The sequence below is a fragment of the Hypanus sabinus genome, chromosome 12 (assembly GCF_030144855.1).
Source record: "Hypanus sabinus isolate sHypSab1 chromosome 12, sHypSab1.hap1, whole genome shotgun sequence".
Classification (NCBI taxonomy): Eukaryota; Metazoa; Chordata; class Chondrichthyes; order Myliobatiformes; family Dasyatidae; genus Hypanus; species Hypanus sabinus.
In genome coordinates, this window is record NC_082717.1 from 109381706 (window position 1) to 109397427 (window position 15722).

The window sequence follows — 15722 nt, forward strand, 5'->3', positions numbered from 1 at the left end:
TCTGCAAGTTTCCAAAACAGTTTGTGGAGGGCAATTTCAATTTCGCCATGTTGTGCTTAGAATAAAAGTTAATGCGCAGTTATTAAACACAACACTGCCATTCAGGCCAGCATTAAACAAGCCCCAGTTAATTACAGCTGAACCAGTGCACTGCAGATATAGTCCTAAATAACAGAAAATGTAGCAAACACCAGGTCAGGGAGCATCTGCGAAAGGAGAAACAGTTAACATTGCCAGCTAGAGACACTTCCACAGAACTGGATAAAAAAATTCAGATTCTAATTTATTTATTACATGTACATAAAAAGAGTGAAATGCGATATTTGCGTTAACAACCGAAACACCTGCTGGTGAGCTGGAGTGCTCAATCTTAGCAGAACAACACGGAAAGAGCAGATTAGCTAAATTCAGAGTGAAATACCATATTAAATTCAGAAGGCTGTAACATGCCTAGACTGAAAATGGGTTGTCCCTCAAATGGCAACAGAGACGACAAGCAAGGCACGGCGAGAGTGGAGCGGCAGGCAACTGGAAGCTCGGGGTCACGCCCGCAGACTAAACACAGGCACACGGCAAAGGAATCACCCAAGGGTGCCACTGTAGTGTAGCGATTTGTGCGACACTATTACAGCTCGAGGTGTTTTGAAGTTCAGAATTCAACACCAGCGCTGTTCCGTAAGGAATTTCTGTACATTCTCCCCAGGAACTGCGTGGGTTTTCTCTGAGTCCTCCACTTTCCTCTCACAGTCCAAAGATGTACTGGGTAGGTTAACTGGTCATTGTTAATTGTTCCGTGATTGTTAGGGTTAAACCAGGGCTGCTCAGGCAGCACAGCTCAAAAGGCCAGAAGGGTCTACTCTGCACTGTATACACAAAAGAAAATAACATTTCAAGCGATACTGGAAACCTGAGCAAAACACAAAATACTGGAGGAGCTCAGAGGTCGTCCAGCATTTTGTGTGTTACTAAAACTAAATGTGTGTGGTTTCTCCAATATAGAGGCTTGGTAAGAGAGGGATCTACGAGTTGATAGTTTTGCAGTTATTTACAATAGTAGTAACATCGTTGAGTGTATTTAACAAGGTATAACAATCTCAACAAAGCTACAAAGCTCCAAGTCATCTTTTGCATTATAAATCGCACACTTTCCCTTAAGGCAAATCATTGAGAAAAATTAGCGTGATGGCCCTGTTAAAGGCTAAGATCAGTGAAATAGTGAGAATAACCTTGGCTAAACAATACTAAGATGCATAATGTTTGAAGCACAGCTAACAGCAAGGGAAGAAACTAGCTGCAATAATCCTTATAATCTCTAACAGTAGTTATACTATGGGATTGTGAATAAATTAAGGAAGCTTTATTTGTCACATATATATTGCAACATGTGGCGTTTGTGTCAAATCAAATCAGCAAGGTTTGATTTAAGGGTAGGCCTGAGTGTCACCATCCTTCTGGTAGAATGCCTACAACTTACTAACCCTAACCATACATTTTTGGGAGGTGTGAGGAAACAAGAGCACCAAGAGGAAACCAATAAATTCATGGGGAGAATGTACACATTCCTTACAGACAGCAACGGGAATCAAACCCCAGTCAGTGAAAGTTGTAAATTAAGAAATGATGGTGACCTGCCAAGTACTGCAATAATTGAATAACTTTAATCATCTGAAAGATTAATTGGCAAAGGCAACGTCCAAGATGTATTTGGTGGCTTTTCCAATACATCGTGGAGTCAACCAAAAATCAAACTATTTTTAAGTTTGCTAGCATACAACAAAACAGGATTAATAACCTTGCATTTCTTGTGGGAAGTGATGAGCTCAAAAGAATGCAACTGTAAAGGAATTGTAACAGCTGACCAGAAAACAGGGAAAATAAATGTAGTAAGGTGGCAAACAAGTAGGGAGAGTTATTTAAGGAAATTTTCTTTCTCTTTAGTCCCTTGCGACTGAGGTCGAGTTTTCCACTTTGGCTTCTGAAGTGGTTGATTAGATCAACATGGGAACCGCAGCCTCTTCCACAGATAAGCCAGGTGACCAAATGTGTATGTGGGAACTTCCAAGTGAGCCCACTTCCTCCATTGTTCATGCAGGCACACTGTGCAAGCCCAAAACCACTAAGACAGGATTCTTCTCCACTCAGCAGTCAGGGCTAATGGTTCCCAGGATTCAGCAGAGATGTTGCATTTCTTCCAGAAGGCCTGAAGCATAATCTTGAAACTTTTCTTGGTGCTCAGTAATCCTTTACAATGTCAGAAGGTACAATTATGATGTTTAAGAGATCTTTAGTTAGGTACCATCGATAGGAAAGGTTTAGAGGAGGAGGATGAGCCCAGGTGAATGACTTGGTTAGTGCTGATGAGTTAAGTCAAATGGTCCATTTCCATTTTGGGCGCCTGATGTGCAAATGTTACCAACTGAACATATTTAGGCCTCAAAGTTGGGGATGTTAGTCTGGGAAAGGACAAGGTTCTTTTATCCTTCATAGGAATTTGGAGGATTTTGCACTGGCTACATTTCTCCAGTGGCTTGAGATGCCTTAAGCCTCAGAGGCACACAGGAAGGCAAAAATCACAACTGCTGCTGAATGACAAGCTTAGACCAAATCTGAAGTCTTGATCTTCAAACCTGCTTTCCTTCTATCAGACAAAATGCTGAGTTGGCACATTCACAAATTGGTAGCCATCTTCCAATTTCTTAAAGATGTGGCAAGTGGTCTAGATTTTCCAGGGTGTCCCTGGGAACCTTTGTCGGAGGGCAGTACGGTATACTGCAGGCAGGAATGACAGAAGCCTTTGTTTTGCTCACATACATCCTCTGGCACGTTTCAGCGAAGTGCTAGAGGACAGAAGTTGGCTACTGAGCATATCCCATCACACAACACCTGCTTCAGGCCGTCCCACTGCCACCACTGAACAAGGCCCTATCTGAACCCAAAAACAATTTCAGGAGTAGGCTGAAACACCTGAAGTTCCACACCACCAGGTTCAGGAACAGCTGCTTTCCTTCAACCATTCAGTTCTTGAACCAACCCTGATCGCTAACTCAATATTACCATATCATAACCACTTTGCACTTCATTTTGTTCTAATTAAGTTCCTTCTTGTATAATTCATGTTTAATTTAGGTTTTCCTTGTAAGTGTTGTGTAAACAAGCCATGGTATTGATCAAAAGACTTATAATAAAGCCTTCAAAACTGTGTCATTGAGAAAAATGTTGAGGCAATCCTTTTGGTTGCAACACTCCAAGCTGGACTTGAGCAAATCTTCAGAACTGATGGGAAGTTTTTCCAACCTACAGTAACTCCAGAACAAAGATACCCAAACTGCAATTGACAATCTGCAGTATGCAGACAAATGAAGAAAATATTTCACATTCTCCATTAAAGTATAAAGACTCAAGAAGTATGATCAAACTTGGCTAACAAAGGAAGTTAAGGATTGTTTCAAATTAGAAGAGAAAGCAGATTATTGAGTGCTGATGACATGACATTGCATCATTGCATTTAATGCCCCAGCCCAGACTCTGGTCATTTGAGAAAACAGGTCAAGACTTCACACCTGGGACAAATTCAAACAGCAGGTATCTCAAGAAACCATCAATGCTGCCTCAATAACATCTTCCAAATTCACTGGAAGGATAAGTGAACCAACTCCTCAGTCTCCTTATCAATAGAGGCCTTAATTACACAGTCGGTTTTATAGAGAAGGCGCAACTATTCACATAACCAATACAAACAGACACTAGATGGTGTTGATCAAGTGGACACTGACAAAGCGGTGCTCAAAGCTCCAAATCCCTATGTTATTGAAAGAATACCACCTTTTGTACAATGAAGTCCTGATCTCTCACCATTATGGCCCCTGCACCTTAGTTGCACTGCAATTTCTTAGTGGTAATATAACACTAAATCCGGATTCCATTATTTCCCTTCTCTTTCCACTATCTCAATGTATGATAGTTATAAATGGCATGCAAAATACTGTTTTTCACTATCTCAGTACAAGTAACTTTAAATGGAGGGGGGTGAATAGGTGATGAGAGGACATGTACAGTAAATGACAATGCCATTCACTGTATATGAACAGGGGACCAAGGGTGTTCAAGACTCTCAAAGTGGCAACGTAGGTCAACAGGATGGTCAAGGTATATGGTATGGTTCCTATCACAGGTTGGGATATAGAATATGAAAGGCAGGACATTATGTCACAACTTCATTAAACTCTTGAGTATACAGCACTCTCTGCAGTTCTATAGGAAAGATATGGTTGTGCTAGACAGTGCAGAAGCTGCTGGTTGGAATATAAAAATGACTTGGATGAGTACATAGAAAGTTTGAGATAGGTTGTGTTTTAGCCTGAGGCCTACATCGGATCTAGCTGTTTTAACTGCATTCTCAAGGTGCACAAACAACTCACTTTTTCCTCTTTTCTTACACTCTCTACTGATCAGCTCTATAGATGAACCCATCTCCTTATTAGATGCTCCTGTACCCAATTTCAAATCCAAAGATGAGATACAACTAACCTTAATACCCAAAGCCAGATACTGGGTGAGGCTAACTTTTGTTCGAGAGCACAAGTTTTAATACTTCTAAGTACACCACTAAACGTACAACTTCTATCTCTACCTCCAAGCTCCAATTCCCTCTCTTAAATTAGCACAAATAAAATAATGTAAAGGATACCTCTTCACTATCTTCTTCCTCTTCTGCTTCTTCAGATTCATCCTCACTGTCTTCAAAGAACATTGACTTGGCCACTCGCTGAGATTTATCAGAGGAGGAGCAGGATGGCCCTGCATCAGCTGTGGATGACGACACAACAGCCTCTTCAGAACCCTTGTCAGCCTTGGCAAGTTGTTTATCTGAACCAGACCCAGTGCTGCTCCCATTCCCCAACTCAGCTTCCTCGCCCCCACAATCAGAACTGGAGGAGATTCCCGCTGCTGCTTCCGATTTCCCACTGTTGCTCTCCGTTTCATCCATATTGGTTTCACCACTCTCAAGCTCGCCATTCATTTCCTTCTCAGTTTTGTTTTTATCCCCAACCTTGGACGGCAGTTTCTTGATAGCAGGTGAAGTTTTGCTTTTCACAGGTTTGGTACTGTTCTGGTTTTGTCCATATCGGGTGAGCAGTTCTTCAATTGTCATTGTTGCCTCTTCATGCAAAAGTGCAGTCTCCTCATGATCAACTAAAGGAGAAAAGTACTTCTTAGTCACAAACAAATAGACAATGGTGTTAGCTGATTATTGAAGGTAGGGTGAATGCACTTATACTGGAGCACATAAATACACCTATTGGCTCGGCAAACAACAGTACCATTTCATGGAAAAGAGGCATAATTTTTAAAAGGTATTTGGAGGAAAGTACAGGGAGGACATCAGAAGTAGTTTTATTTTACACAAAAAAAGTGTGGTGCATGCAACATACTGTCAAGGGTAGTGGTAGAGGCATATTAGGATCATTTAAGAAACTCTAAGATTGGCTCTAGGCTGATAGAAAAATGGAGGACAATGTAGGAAAGGGCTAGATTGATCGGAGTAGGTTAAAAGGTCAGCACATGACAAGCTGGAGAACATTACAGAAGAGTACAGGTCCTATGTTCAATGAAAAACTCACCTTATACTCCTTTACAGCAGAATTTTCATATTTTGCCAGTTGGTCCCCACTGACACTGTTCTTTATGAGTGCTCATCCACTAATATCTTTGTCTCATTACTAATTGTTACATTCCCATTGTCAAGCTCATTTCCTCCTCTTGCATGGATTGCCTATTCTCATTTTTATCTTCAAGCTAGTTATTGGCTTTTTGTATCAACACAGATCTTAAGAATCTGAATGAGGTTTAATATCACTGGCAAATGTCTGAATATCAGAAAAGTAGAATGCCATAAAGAAACAAAAGAAATCAAAATCGATTCATGGGTGGGGAGGGGATATAACACTGGCATTAGGAACAAGTATTACTGAAGCAAGATATCAGTGGGTGCACTCCATCTCCTCATTGTGGCCCTTGTACATTGTCTACCTGCAATGCACTATAACTGTAACACCATATTTTGTATTTGGGTGGCATGATAGCACAGTAGTTAGTTATAGCTTGGGGCCAGAGTTCAATTCTGGTGCTATTCCGTTGTCTCTGCATGCCCTCCCAGTGGAATGTGTGGGTTTACTGCAAGTGCTAGTTTCCTCTTACAGTCCAAAACACACAGGTAGTTTAATTGGTCATTGTAGATTGTCCCGTGATTAGGTTAGGGTTAATCGGGGCTATGAGATGGTGCAGCTCAAAGGGCTGGAAAGGCCTACTCCACACTGTATCACTAAATAAAACAAAACAAATTTGATTTTCTTTATATTACTACGATATTCTGTATGGCATGATCTGCCAGGATGGCACTCAAAACAAAAGGCTTTCACTGTATCTTGATACGAGACAATAACAAACCAAACTCAAATACGCAAGACATCGTAAATCACACGCTGTTCTGGGTAGTAATCAATTCAAACACTGTTGCCAAATGAGAATCAAGCTGTGAGTGTTGTTCCTGTACAGTCTTCCCATTTGAGAACACGCTTACTATTTGTACCAAGTTCATCTGGGACAGGAAGGGAAAAATCAACTGAAATGATTAAATATTGGAAGATGGCCTTTCTCATTACAAAAATATTTAATCAGCTTTTTCTGTCTCTCTCCAAAAGAGAGACATTACTGTCTCCTAAACCTATTTATAACTGTTCTTTAAAATGAAGAATTTCTCTTTTAGTTTCGGGAAGAAGGACAAGGTAGAGAGTGGTAAAACTAACATGAATTCTTGATTAAAAGCATTGGTAAAAGACATTATAAATAGCTCTGTGATGAGAGGAAAAAAAGCACTTGTGCTGGTGTATCATATCAAGTCACTTGACACACAAACAAACCTGGAATAATTTTTTTATAGAAACACTGCCCACACACTCAAGTTCTTGGCAGACAAAATACAAATGACTAGCACTATACTTCTGACATACCGCATGCTTATAAATTATAATTTTTTTTAGGTGAACATCAACTCCATGAATGGGTCCTACTCCATTCAGAAATCAGTTTAGTTCCAACCTACCATCATCTTCGTCAGCAACTTTCTCGCCATCATCCTCCCGAGACCGGCCTGCAAGTTGAGCAAGCTCTTTGATAACCACTTCTTCTGTCAGCTTGCTGTCTATGCATAGAAAGGCATCCTCCAATGCCTTGGATGAAAAGGCAAGAAAAGAAATGAAGAGGTTATAATGTTAAAGTTGCATAATATTGATGAGACATGGAAAAACATTTAGAAGGTACACCTAAAACTATATAAGCATAGATTTCTGATAGCTTTTCGGAAGAAGTCACCAAAACCAGACTAGAACAGTTGTTTGCTGAATGTAATACTCTGCTAGGCCTAAAGGGATAAATGGCCATGGTGAGAAAACAGGAATAGGCTACTGTATTCATTTGAGCGCAATGATAAAGCCATTTACAAGGGCTGTGTAGCTCATTTATACCTACTCTGCGAAGAATCAGGCTCTTTGGCCCAAATGATTCAATACAACCAACGAGGCCCATCCAAGTGAGTTCAATTTGCCAATGTTTAGCCCATAACAGACTCTGTTGAATTGTCTTTTATAAATTGTTATTTGCACGCTTCTCTGGCTGTTCACTCCTCAGACATTCAAGCTTGCTGCAAAAAAAAAAGCCAATTTAAATCAATCCCTTCCTACCTTGAGCATAGGCTCTCAGTTCTTGATTTCCTGGGGGAAAAGTCTGAATGCATTTACCCTATCTATGCCTCTTATGCCTCCTACACCTCTGTAATAATCACTGTCCCCCAATTGTTTACATTCCAAGGAATAAAATCCCAGCTTATCCAACAGAGTAGTAGGTTAACTGATCATATGGATGCATTTGGGTAGTGAGAGCTCATTGGGCCAGAAGGGCCTATTACTGTGTTGCAACTCCAAATTTAAAAAAACAACCTACTTCTGCTTCTAACTGCCACGCTTCTATATGCCACGATATAACAGACATGCTATATCGAGTTCTGACATGGATTATGGGAACAGATTTAAAGGCATGCTCAGAATCTCCTGAAGAAAATATGACCCTTCCACTCAGTGAATTAATACGGTTGACAAAACTTCCAAAGCGATTTTTATTTTAGATTTCCAGCTGCCGCATTGTTTTGCTTTTTGATAATCCACAAAAGAAACTTGCTTCAATCAGAAAGAACACGGGGAATAAAAAAGTCAACACCACACATGCCTGTCCCGAGTAGACACCAGATTGCATTGGGGGGGAGAGAGTTTTAACAGAAGCAAGCAGAGGCAGTCAGCATATTTTGCACACCACAGTCCCAAGATTACCCATAATCGGGCACTTGACAGGGCTAATAAAGCAAGTTTAAACAGAATAGCCATTGTGTGAGTTGTCCAGAGTTGGAGTGGGGAGTTCAGGCCATAATTTATTCTTTCTTTCTGCACACGTGCTATAGAGATGCAAGAAAGGACACTGGAATGCATCTCTGGTGGGATATGGCAAGGTAAGGAGACTGCCAGTGTCCCTGATGACTACACCTTCAGGAAGTGCATCCGGATGGTGCCAGGGCCACCTCGGATTGAGTGCAATCTAAAGTGGGAGAATGAACAGCCAGTGCCGTGGTCCACGTAGGCACCAATAAGATGGGTAAGAGGTGAAATGAGGTCCAGCAAAGAGTTCAGGAAGTTAGGTGCTAAATTAAAGGACAGGACATCCAGGGATGTGATTTTAGGATTGCTACCCATGTGCTAGTGAGAACAGAAATAGGAAGATAACACAGCTTAACACATGGCTAAGGTGTTTGGGCAGGATGGAGGGGTTCAGATTTTTGGATCATTGAACTCCCTTCCAGGAAAGGTGGGATCTGTACAAAAGAGGTAGTTTGCACCTGAACTGGAAGGGTGACTAATATCCTAACAGGTCAGTGTTCCAGTGCTGCACCTATGGGGGGTTTAAACTAGAGTGGAAGGGGTACCAGAGTGGCAGAACAGTTAGTGGACAAAGATGCTGTTAAGCCTACATGCAAAGTCAGGAATTGAAAGGTTGAGCACGATGGGACTAAAGTTCTGAGCGGCCCTTCACAAGATGCCACATGGGAGTTTGATCAAGAAATTTCAGTTGCTTGGCATTCAAGATGAGGTAGTAAATGGTTGCCTTTCTGACTGGAGGCCTATGACGAATGGAGTGCCACAGACCATGCTGGGTCTGCTGTCGTTTATCGTCTCCATCGACAATCTGAATAATATGATAAATCAGATCACCAAGATTGGAGATGTAGTGGACAGTGAGAAAGACTATCAAAGCTTACAGTGGGATCTGGACCTGCTGGTGAAATGGTCTGAAAAATGGCAGATAGAATTTAATGCAGACAATTGCGAGATGTTGCACTCTGGATCGACCAACCAGGGTAGATCTTACATGGTGAGCGGTAGGGCACTGAGGAGAGGGATCTATAATTTCTTGAGTGGTGTCAAAGGTAGATAGGGCCATAAAGAAAAGTTTTGGCACACTGGCCGTCATAAACCAGCATATTGAGTACAGGACCAGTGATGTTATGTTGAAATGGTTTAAGACATTGGTGAAGCCAAATTTGGAGTATTGTGTAATGCTTTGGTCAATTACGTACAGGTAAGATGTAAATAAGATAGAAAAAGTAAGAAAATATACAAGGATGTTGTCGGGACAAGGACCAGAGTTAAAGGGCAATGTTAAATAGGTTAGGACTTTATTCCCTAGAATGTAGAAAATCGAGGGGAGATTTGATGGCGACAAACAAAATTATGAGGGGTATAGATAGGGAAAATTCAAGCAAGCTTTTTTCACTGAGATTGGGTGAGTCATGGGTTAAGAGTGAAAGGTGAAATATTTAAGGGGATACCATGTGAACGTGAGGGAGAACTTCACTCAGAGTGCGGAACAAGTCACCAGAAATAGTGGGATGCAGGGACAACTGCAAAATTTGAGGGAAATTTGGATAGATCAGAGGGTTATAGAGGGCTATGGTCTAGGTGAAGGTTGATGGGACTAGGCAGATTCAAGGTTCAGCACTGGCTAAATGGGGTGAAGAGCTGAATTCTATGCTGTCTTGATCTATGAGCACCACCACAGTAGTGCAATGGTTAGTGCAACGCTATTACAGCTCTGCGTCTGAGCTCAGAGTTCAATTCTGATGTCATCTGTAAGGAATCTGTACATCCTCCCATGGAAAGTGTGGGCTTTCTCCGGGCACTCCAGCTTCCCTCCCACAGTCCGAAGGTTTACCAGTTAGTAAGTTAATTGGTCATTGTAAATTGCCCTGAGATTGGGCTGGTGTTAAATCGGGGGTTGCTGGGTGGCATGGCTTGAAGGACCTATTTAGCATTGCATATTAATGCAATGGTAGCACTGGAACTAATCGTGAGTTTATGTAGCTCTTTAGCTTCACCTGCTGGCAAGAATAGAAGAGTACAGAACCAAGTGATCTGCACATCCAGCCTCAAAGTTCTAAAATATTTTCCCCTATACTTGCAGAATAGGCTCTGTGTTTCAGATTATTTCATTCACATTCTCACCCATGGCAGCAGATTATTAAAAATACCTCTTGGCCCTCTCAAAGCTGTACAGGTGATTGTTGGGAAACTTCCAGTCAAGATGGCGTCTGCGTACAACACTCCTTCAGTCAACATCTTCTGGATAGATCACAAACCATATACTTCACTTCTATGTCTTTTACATTTGTTTTTTGTCTTGGATGTGATGCTAGAACTGTTAGAGCCAGTCATTTGCTGTTTGGAAATAGTTTGGGTGTTTCAGCGCTCAGCAGTCTGAGAGGATTCCAGGAGGCAGAGGTAGTGTGCGTGAGCCAATGTTGGACTCCATTTCACTGATTAGTGCTTCAACTGTTCGCTGATTAAAGCCATCAGGGAGACTGAAACATAGAGGTGAAGGCAGAAAGTGTGGAGATGGTTTGCGTGCTCAGTGGTCTCCGAGAATATTCCAGGAGGTAGATGCAACGTGTGTGAACCTCATGGCGGGCAATCTGTGGGTTGAGGGGAGAGCCATTGTTTGACTCCATTCTGCCGATTAAAGCGACCATGGATTGACATGTCAGAATGGGAATAGGAAGTGCAATTAAAATGGGAATTCCAACATGCTCATCCATGGTGTCCTCAAACGTCACGATGAGGCTTCACTTGGAGTAAAGGAGCAACACCTTGTATTCGTCTGCATAGCCTCCAACTTGATGGCTTGAACATCAGTTTCTCCAACTTCCAGTAATGCTCCCCACCCCTTTATCTCATGACCCACCCACTGCATTCCTCTGGTGCACCTCCCCCTTTTTCTTTCTCCCATGACCTTCTGTCCCTTCTCCAGTCCTGTATCTTTCTCACCAATCAACTTCTCCACTCCACCCCTCCCCTTTCCCAGCTTCACCTATCACCTTGAGTTTCACCCTTCCCTCCCCCACCTTCTAACCCTGACACCTCATCTTTTTTTCCCTCTGGACTTGCTGAAGGATCTTGGTCCAAAACATTGACTATACTCTTCCAATGATGCTGCCTGACCTGCTGAGTTCCTCCAGCATTTTGTGTGTTGTTTTCATGAAACATTTTCCATTATAACTCAAGTTTTTTTTTAAAGACAATATAAACAAAAATCATGCACGCTTTTCTGAATTCCATTCATATACATTCTCTGGAACACTCCTGTCCAAGTCTGTAGTTAATACCCTACCAAAGGAGCCAGTATAGAACTTATCAGTTCAATCACTTCCATTGCCTAGTCACACAATGCCTTTCATTCACCTGCTATAATATTGAGCACCAGAACTTGCATCATGCTAATACCTGCCTGGAGATGCTGTAGCTTTTAATGCTGATAGGATGGAAGCTATTTTTTTGCGGGGGGGGGAAGAAAGGTTTTTAATTTACTCATGAGGATCAGTAGAAATAACACACTGATATTTTCAAATTCTGAATTTTGGCCAAATACATTAAAGGCCAACTTCCAATTTTGGAATAATCCCTAGCGACCCTCTCCTTTCATCCCATTACATTGAAAACTGGATCCTATAGAACAATTGCATCGTACTGAGGTTCATTTCAACACAAACTATTTATCAGCATGGCTCCAGGGATAAGAGTCTTCAACTCAAAAGTAGTGGAGAAGCTGGGGCTATTACCTTGAAGCTATCATCAAGGATTTAACAGAGGTGTACAAGATCATTACAGATTTACACAGGGCTAACAAAAAATTAGAAGAATTCAATGAGCTGAGAATTCTGATTATTACAGTGGTAGCAAAAAGATACCAGGGGATGAGGGGAACATTTTTAAGAGCATTTAAGCAGTTATAATCTGGAAATTGCTTCTAAAACTCTTACATCCAGCAAACTCATCAAATTTGAACAGAAATTGAATATCCCACCCACATTTATCCAATAATCTCTCTGGCCCCCTACCATCAGGCAGGAGTACCGAAACACTGAGACAAGAATTGTTAGGGTGAAAAAAAAGCTGCAAGCTGTACTCCCTGCCACCAAACAGATCTCATCATGCATGAAGCACGAGTAGCATTATACTGTTTACTTTTTAAGCCTGTACTTCATATGCACCTATTATTTGTTAATTCAAGAAGAAGAAGAATAACCCTTAACTCGGCAGTAGGGTTATCGGGACATCGTCATAATGGTATTTCCATAGCAAGCTATTTTTACGAGGCCGAGTTGCTAGCTTGACGCTCAACCTGACTTGGATTCGAACTCGGGAACCTTCGCTCTGGAGTCCGGCACTGATGTTATTGCGCCACCAAGTGGGACTTATTAATTCAGTTGTGGTAATATTACTTGGTGTTCTGTGTGAGTTACTGTACATATCGTGCTGTGCACCGTGGTCTGAAAAGCACTGTCTCAGGTTGGCAGTAGACTGGTCACGTGCACAGTTGAATGATAATAAGTTTCAACTTGTAAAAACGCCAAGAAAAAAAAATGAGAAACTGGAGCAGAATGGGGCTGACTAGATTGCTCTATAACGAGATCGCACGGACACTGCTGAATGCCCCGCCCGAACCCCATCAATCAAATGGAAAGAACATGTGTCCCTGCTCCTCAGTCTCCAGTCCACACGTCACTCCTATACATCAAATGAGATTTACCTTCCAATGTACTAAACACCAGTGACTTTCAACCACCCTACAGGAGGCGTTGCTTATGCCAGTAAACACAGCATCATTCCCAAGGCAAGTACCCACTTCCCTAGGTACAGAGGACAAAACTGCACACAACAGTTTGTGTTAGAACTCATTATATAAAAACATAAAATGACCCAGAGGTCAATTCCCACCACAGTGTTTATGGAATTTGTACATTCTTCCCTTGACTGCATTGGGCTTCCCCAGGCAATCCGGTTTCTCCCCATATCCCAAAGATGCACAAATCAGTAGATTAATTAGTCACACATGGGTGTAAATGGGTGGCAGACTTCTTTGGGTGAAAAGGCCTATTACAAGCTGTATTTCACAGCAGGTTAAAAATTAAATCCTCAGTATTGACCTCCTCACTATACTTGGCTCCGAAGAACATTCCTAGCAACATATTCCTCAGCAAAATCTCTTCTCCAAGCTAATAAATCAATAGATTACTAGGTGGAAAGAGGCAAATATTTAAGTTTGTTCTTCTTGAAAAGATACAATATCCCTAGTCTTCTGGGAATCACCCAGCCACATCTGCACAAAATGATAGATCACATTCGTTAAATATACAACAGAGCTCATTTTTCAGCAGCACACAGAAACCCAGCATTAATACTGGAAGTGACATACCACCTCCCAAAATAACAAACCATTTCTCTGCTAAGCAACTCCTGCCCACTTGTGACATACTCTGCAAGTCCCACATTGGCCTCACTAGTCACTTCAGAACAGGTGGAAGCAAATTATTCTCAACCCCGAGGAATTGCTAAAGAGAGACATTCCCAACCCAATAACACAATACCTTCTCCAAACTTGCCCTCTGACATGGTGTGAAAAGACTACTTTCTAAACTAAATCGGATTGTATTTCTAATTAATCCTTTGCAAAAATCAACTCCTCAAAATGACTCAGCTTACATTTGAACCATTGTCGCTTTAATTTCAAAGGCAGCATGTGAAGATTATACCTTCTGCAATTTTCCATTCCTGTAAGCCTGCTGCTCCTTAATAACATCTGGCAGATACTTTGCACAGTATAGCGCCACCTCTTCACCTGAAAGAAAACAGTTAAAGTATTTTAAAGTAAGAAGATTTCATATGCAGACGGAATGGGTTAGTGGAGAAGAAATTAAGTCAGAGTTGAAAGAACAGAGGAAACAGTGTTGAAAATAACTACCACATCTTGACTTCACACAAAGCAAAACCCCAGATTGGGAATATAGATCAATTGAGGTTTCTCAGGCAGGAAACTAGATCACACGAGGTCAAGGCCAGCTGAACAAATTGTGTGAAGAACAGGCAAGAAAAGAACAAGGATATAAATCATAGGTGGCAGCTTCAGTCATTCTAAATTAGTGCTTCAGAATCAGATTTATTACTACTGACATGTGATGAAATCTGTTGTTTTACAGTAGGACATTGTAATGCATAAAATATAATAAGTTTAAAGTAAATTACCAAAGTATGTATATGTCAGCATATACCACCCTGAGATTAATTTTCCTGTGGACAAACTCAGTAACTCAAGAAACGTAACAGAATCAGTGAAAGATGACACCCAACAGGACGGATGAACAACTAATGTGCAAAAGCAACAAACTGTTCAAATAACAAAGGGGAGAAAAGCAAAAAATACTGACAACGTGAGATGAAGACTGTGGGAACAGAGTGCTGGGGTGAGTGAATTATTCCCTACTGCTTCAAGAGCCTGATGGTTGAGGGGTTATAACTGTTCCTGAACCCTATGGTGGGTCCTGAAGATCCTGTAACCTCTTTCTGATGGCAGTAGCTAGAAGAGAGCACAGCCTGAGTGCTGGGGGGTACTTGATGATGGATGCTGCTTTCCTGCAATTGCACTCCATGTTGGACTGGGCCGTATCCACTACTTTTGGCAAGATTTTCCATTCAAGGGCAATAGTGTTTCCGTACCAGGTCATGATACAACCAGTCAACACACTCTCCACTACACATCTACAGAAGTTTGTCCAAGTTTTAGCTATCACGCCAAATCTTCACAAACTTCCAAGGGATTAGTGTCGCTGCCGTGCTTTCTTCACAATTGCACTTGTGTGCTGGGTTCAGGACAGGTCCACTGAAATAACACCAAAGAATTTAAAGCCGCTGCCCTTTTCCATCTTTTATCCCCCTATCCGTCCTTCTCAAGCCAATAATCAGCTCCTTGGTCTTGCTGATGTTGAGCAAGAGGTGTTGTTGTGGAACCATTCAGCCAAATTTTCAGTCTCCCCAACATATGCTGATGCGTCACCGCCTTTGATTCAGCCTACGACAGTGGTGTTGTCAGCAAACTTGAATATGGCATTGGAGCTGTGCTTAGCCACACAGTCATAAATATAAAACAAGTAAAGCAGAGGGCTAAGCACACAGCATTGTGGAGCACCTATGCAGATGGAGATTGTGGAGGAAATACTATTGCTAATCCAAACTGACTGGGATCTGCAAGTGAGGTAATACAGGACCCAACTGCACAAGGAGGTATTGAAG

The 15722-nt window shown here is 41.6% G+C and overlaps 1 protein-coding gene across 1 annotated transcript in view; it reads right to left on the reverse strand.

Annotated features, from left to right (window-relative positions):
• ppm1g (protein phosphatase, Mg2+/Mn2+ dependent, 1G) overlaps nt 1–15722 on the reverse strand; it is a 44046-nt gene that overhangs the window by 15691 nt on the left and 12633 nt on the right. The window contains exons 3-5 of the mRNA XM_059986719.1: nt 14189–14274; nt 7103–7229; nt 4688–5193 (exon numbers count right to left, since the gene is read on the reverse strand). Coding sequence (XP_059842702.1) covers nt 4688–5193; nt 7103–7229; nt 14189–14274 — 719 coding nt within the window. The remainder of the gene's footprint in view (nt 1–4687; nt 5194–7102; nt 7230–14188; nt 14275–15722) is intronic.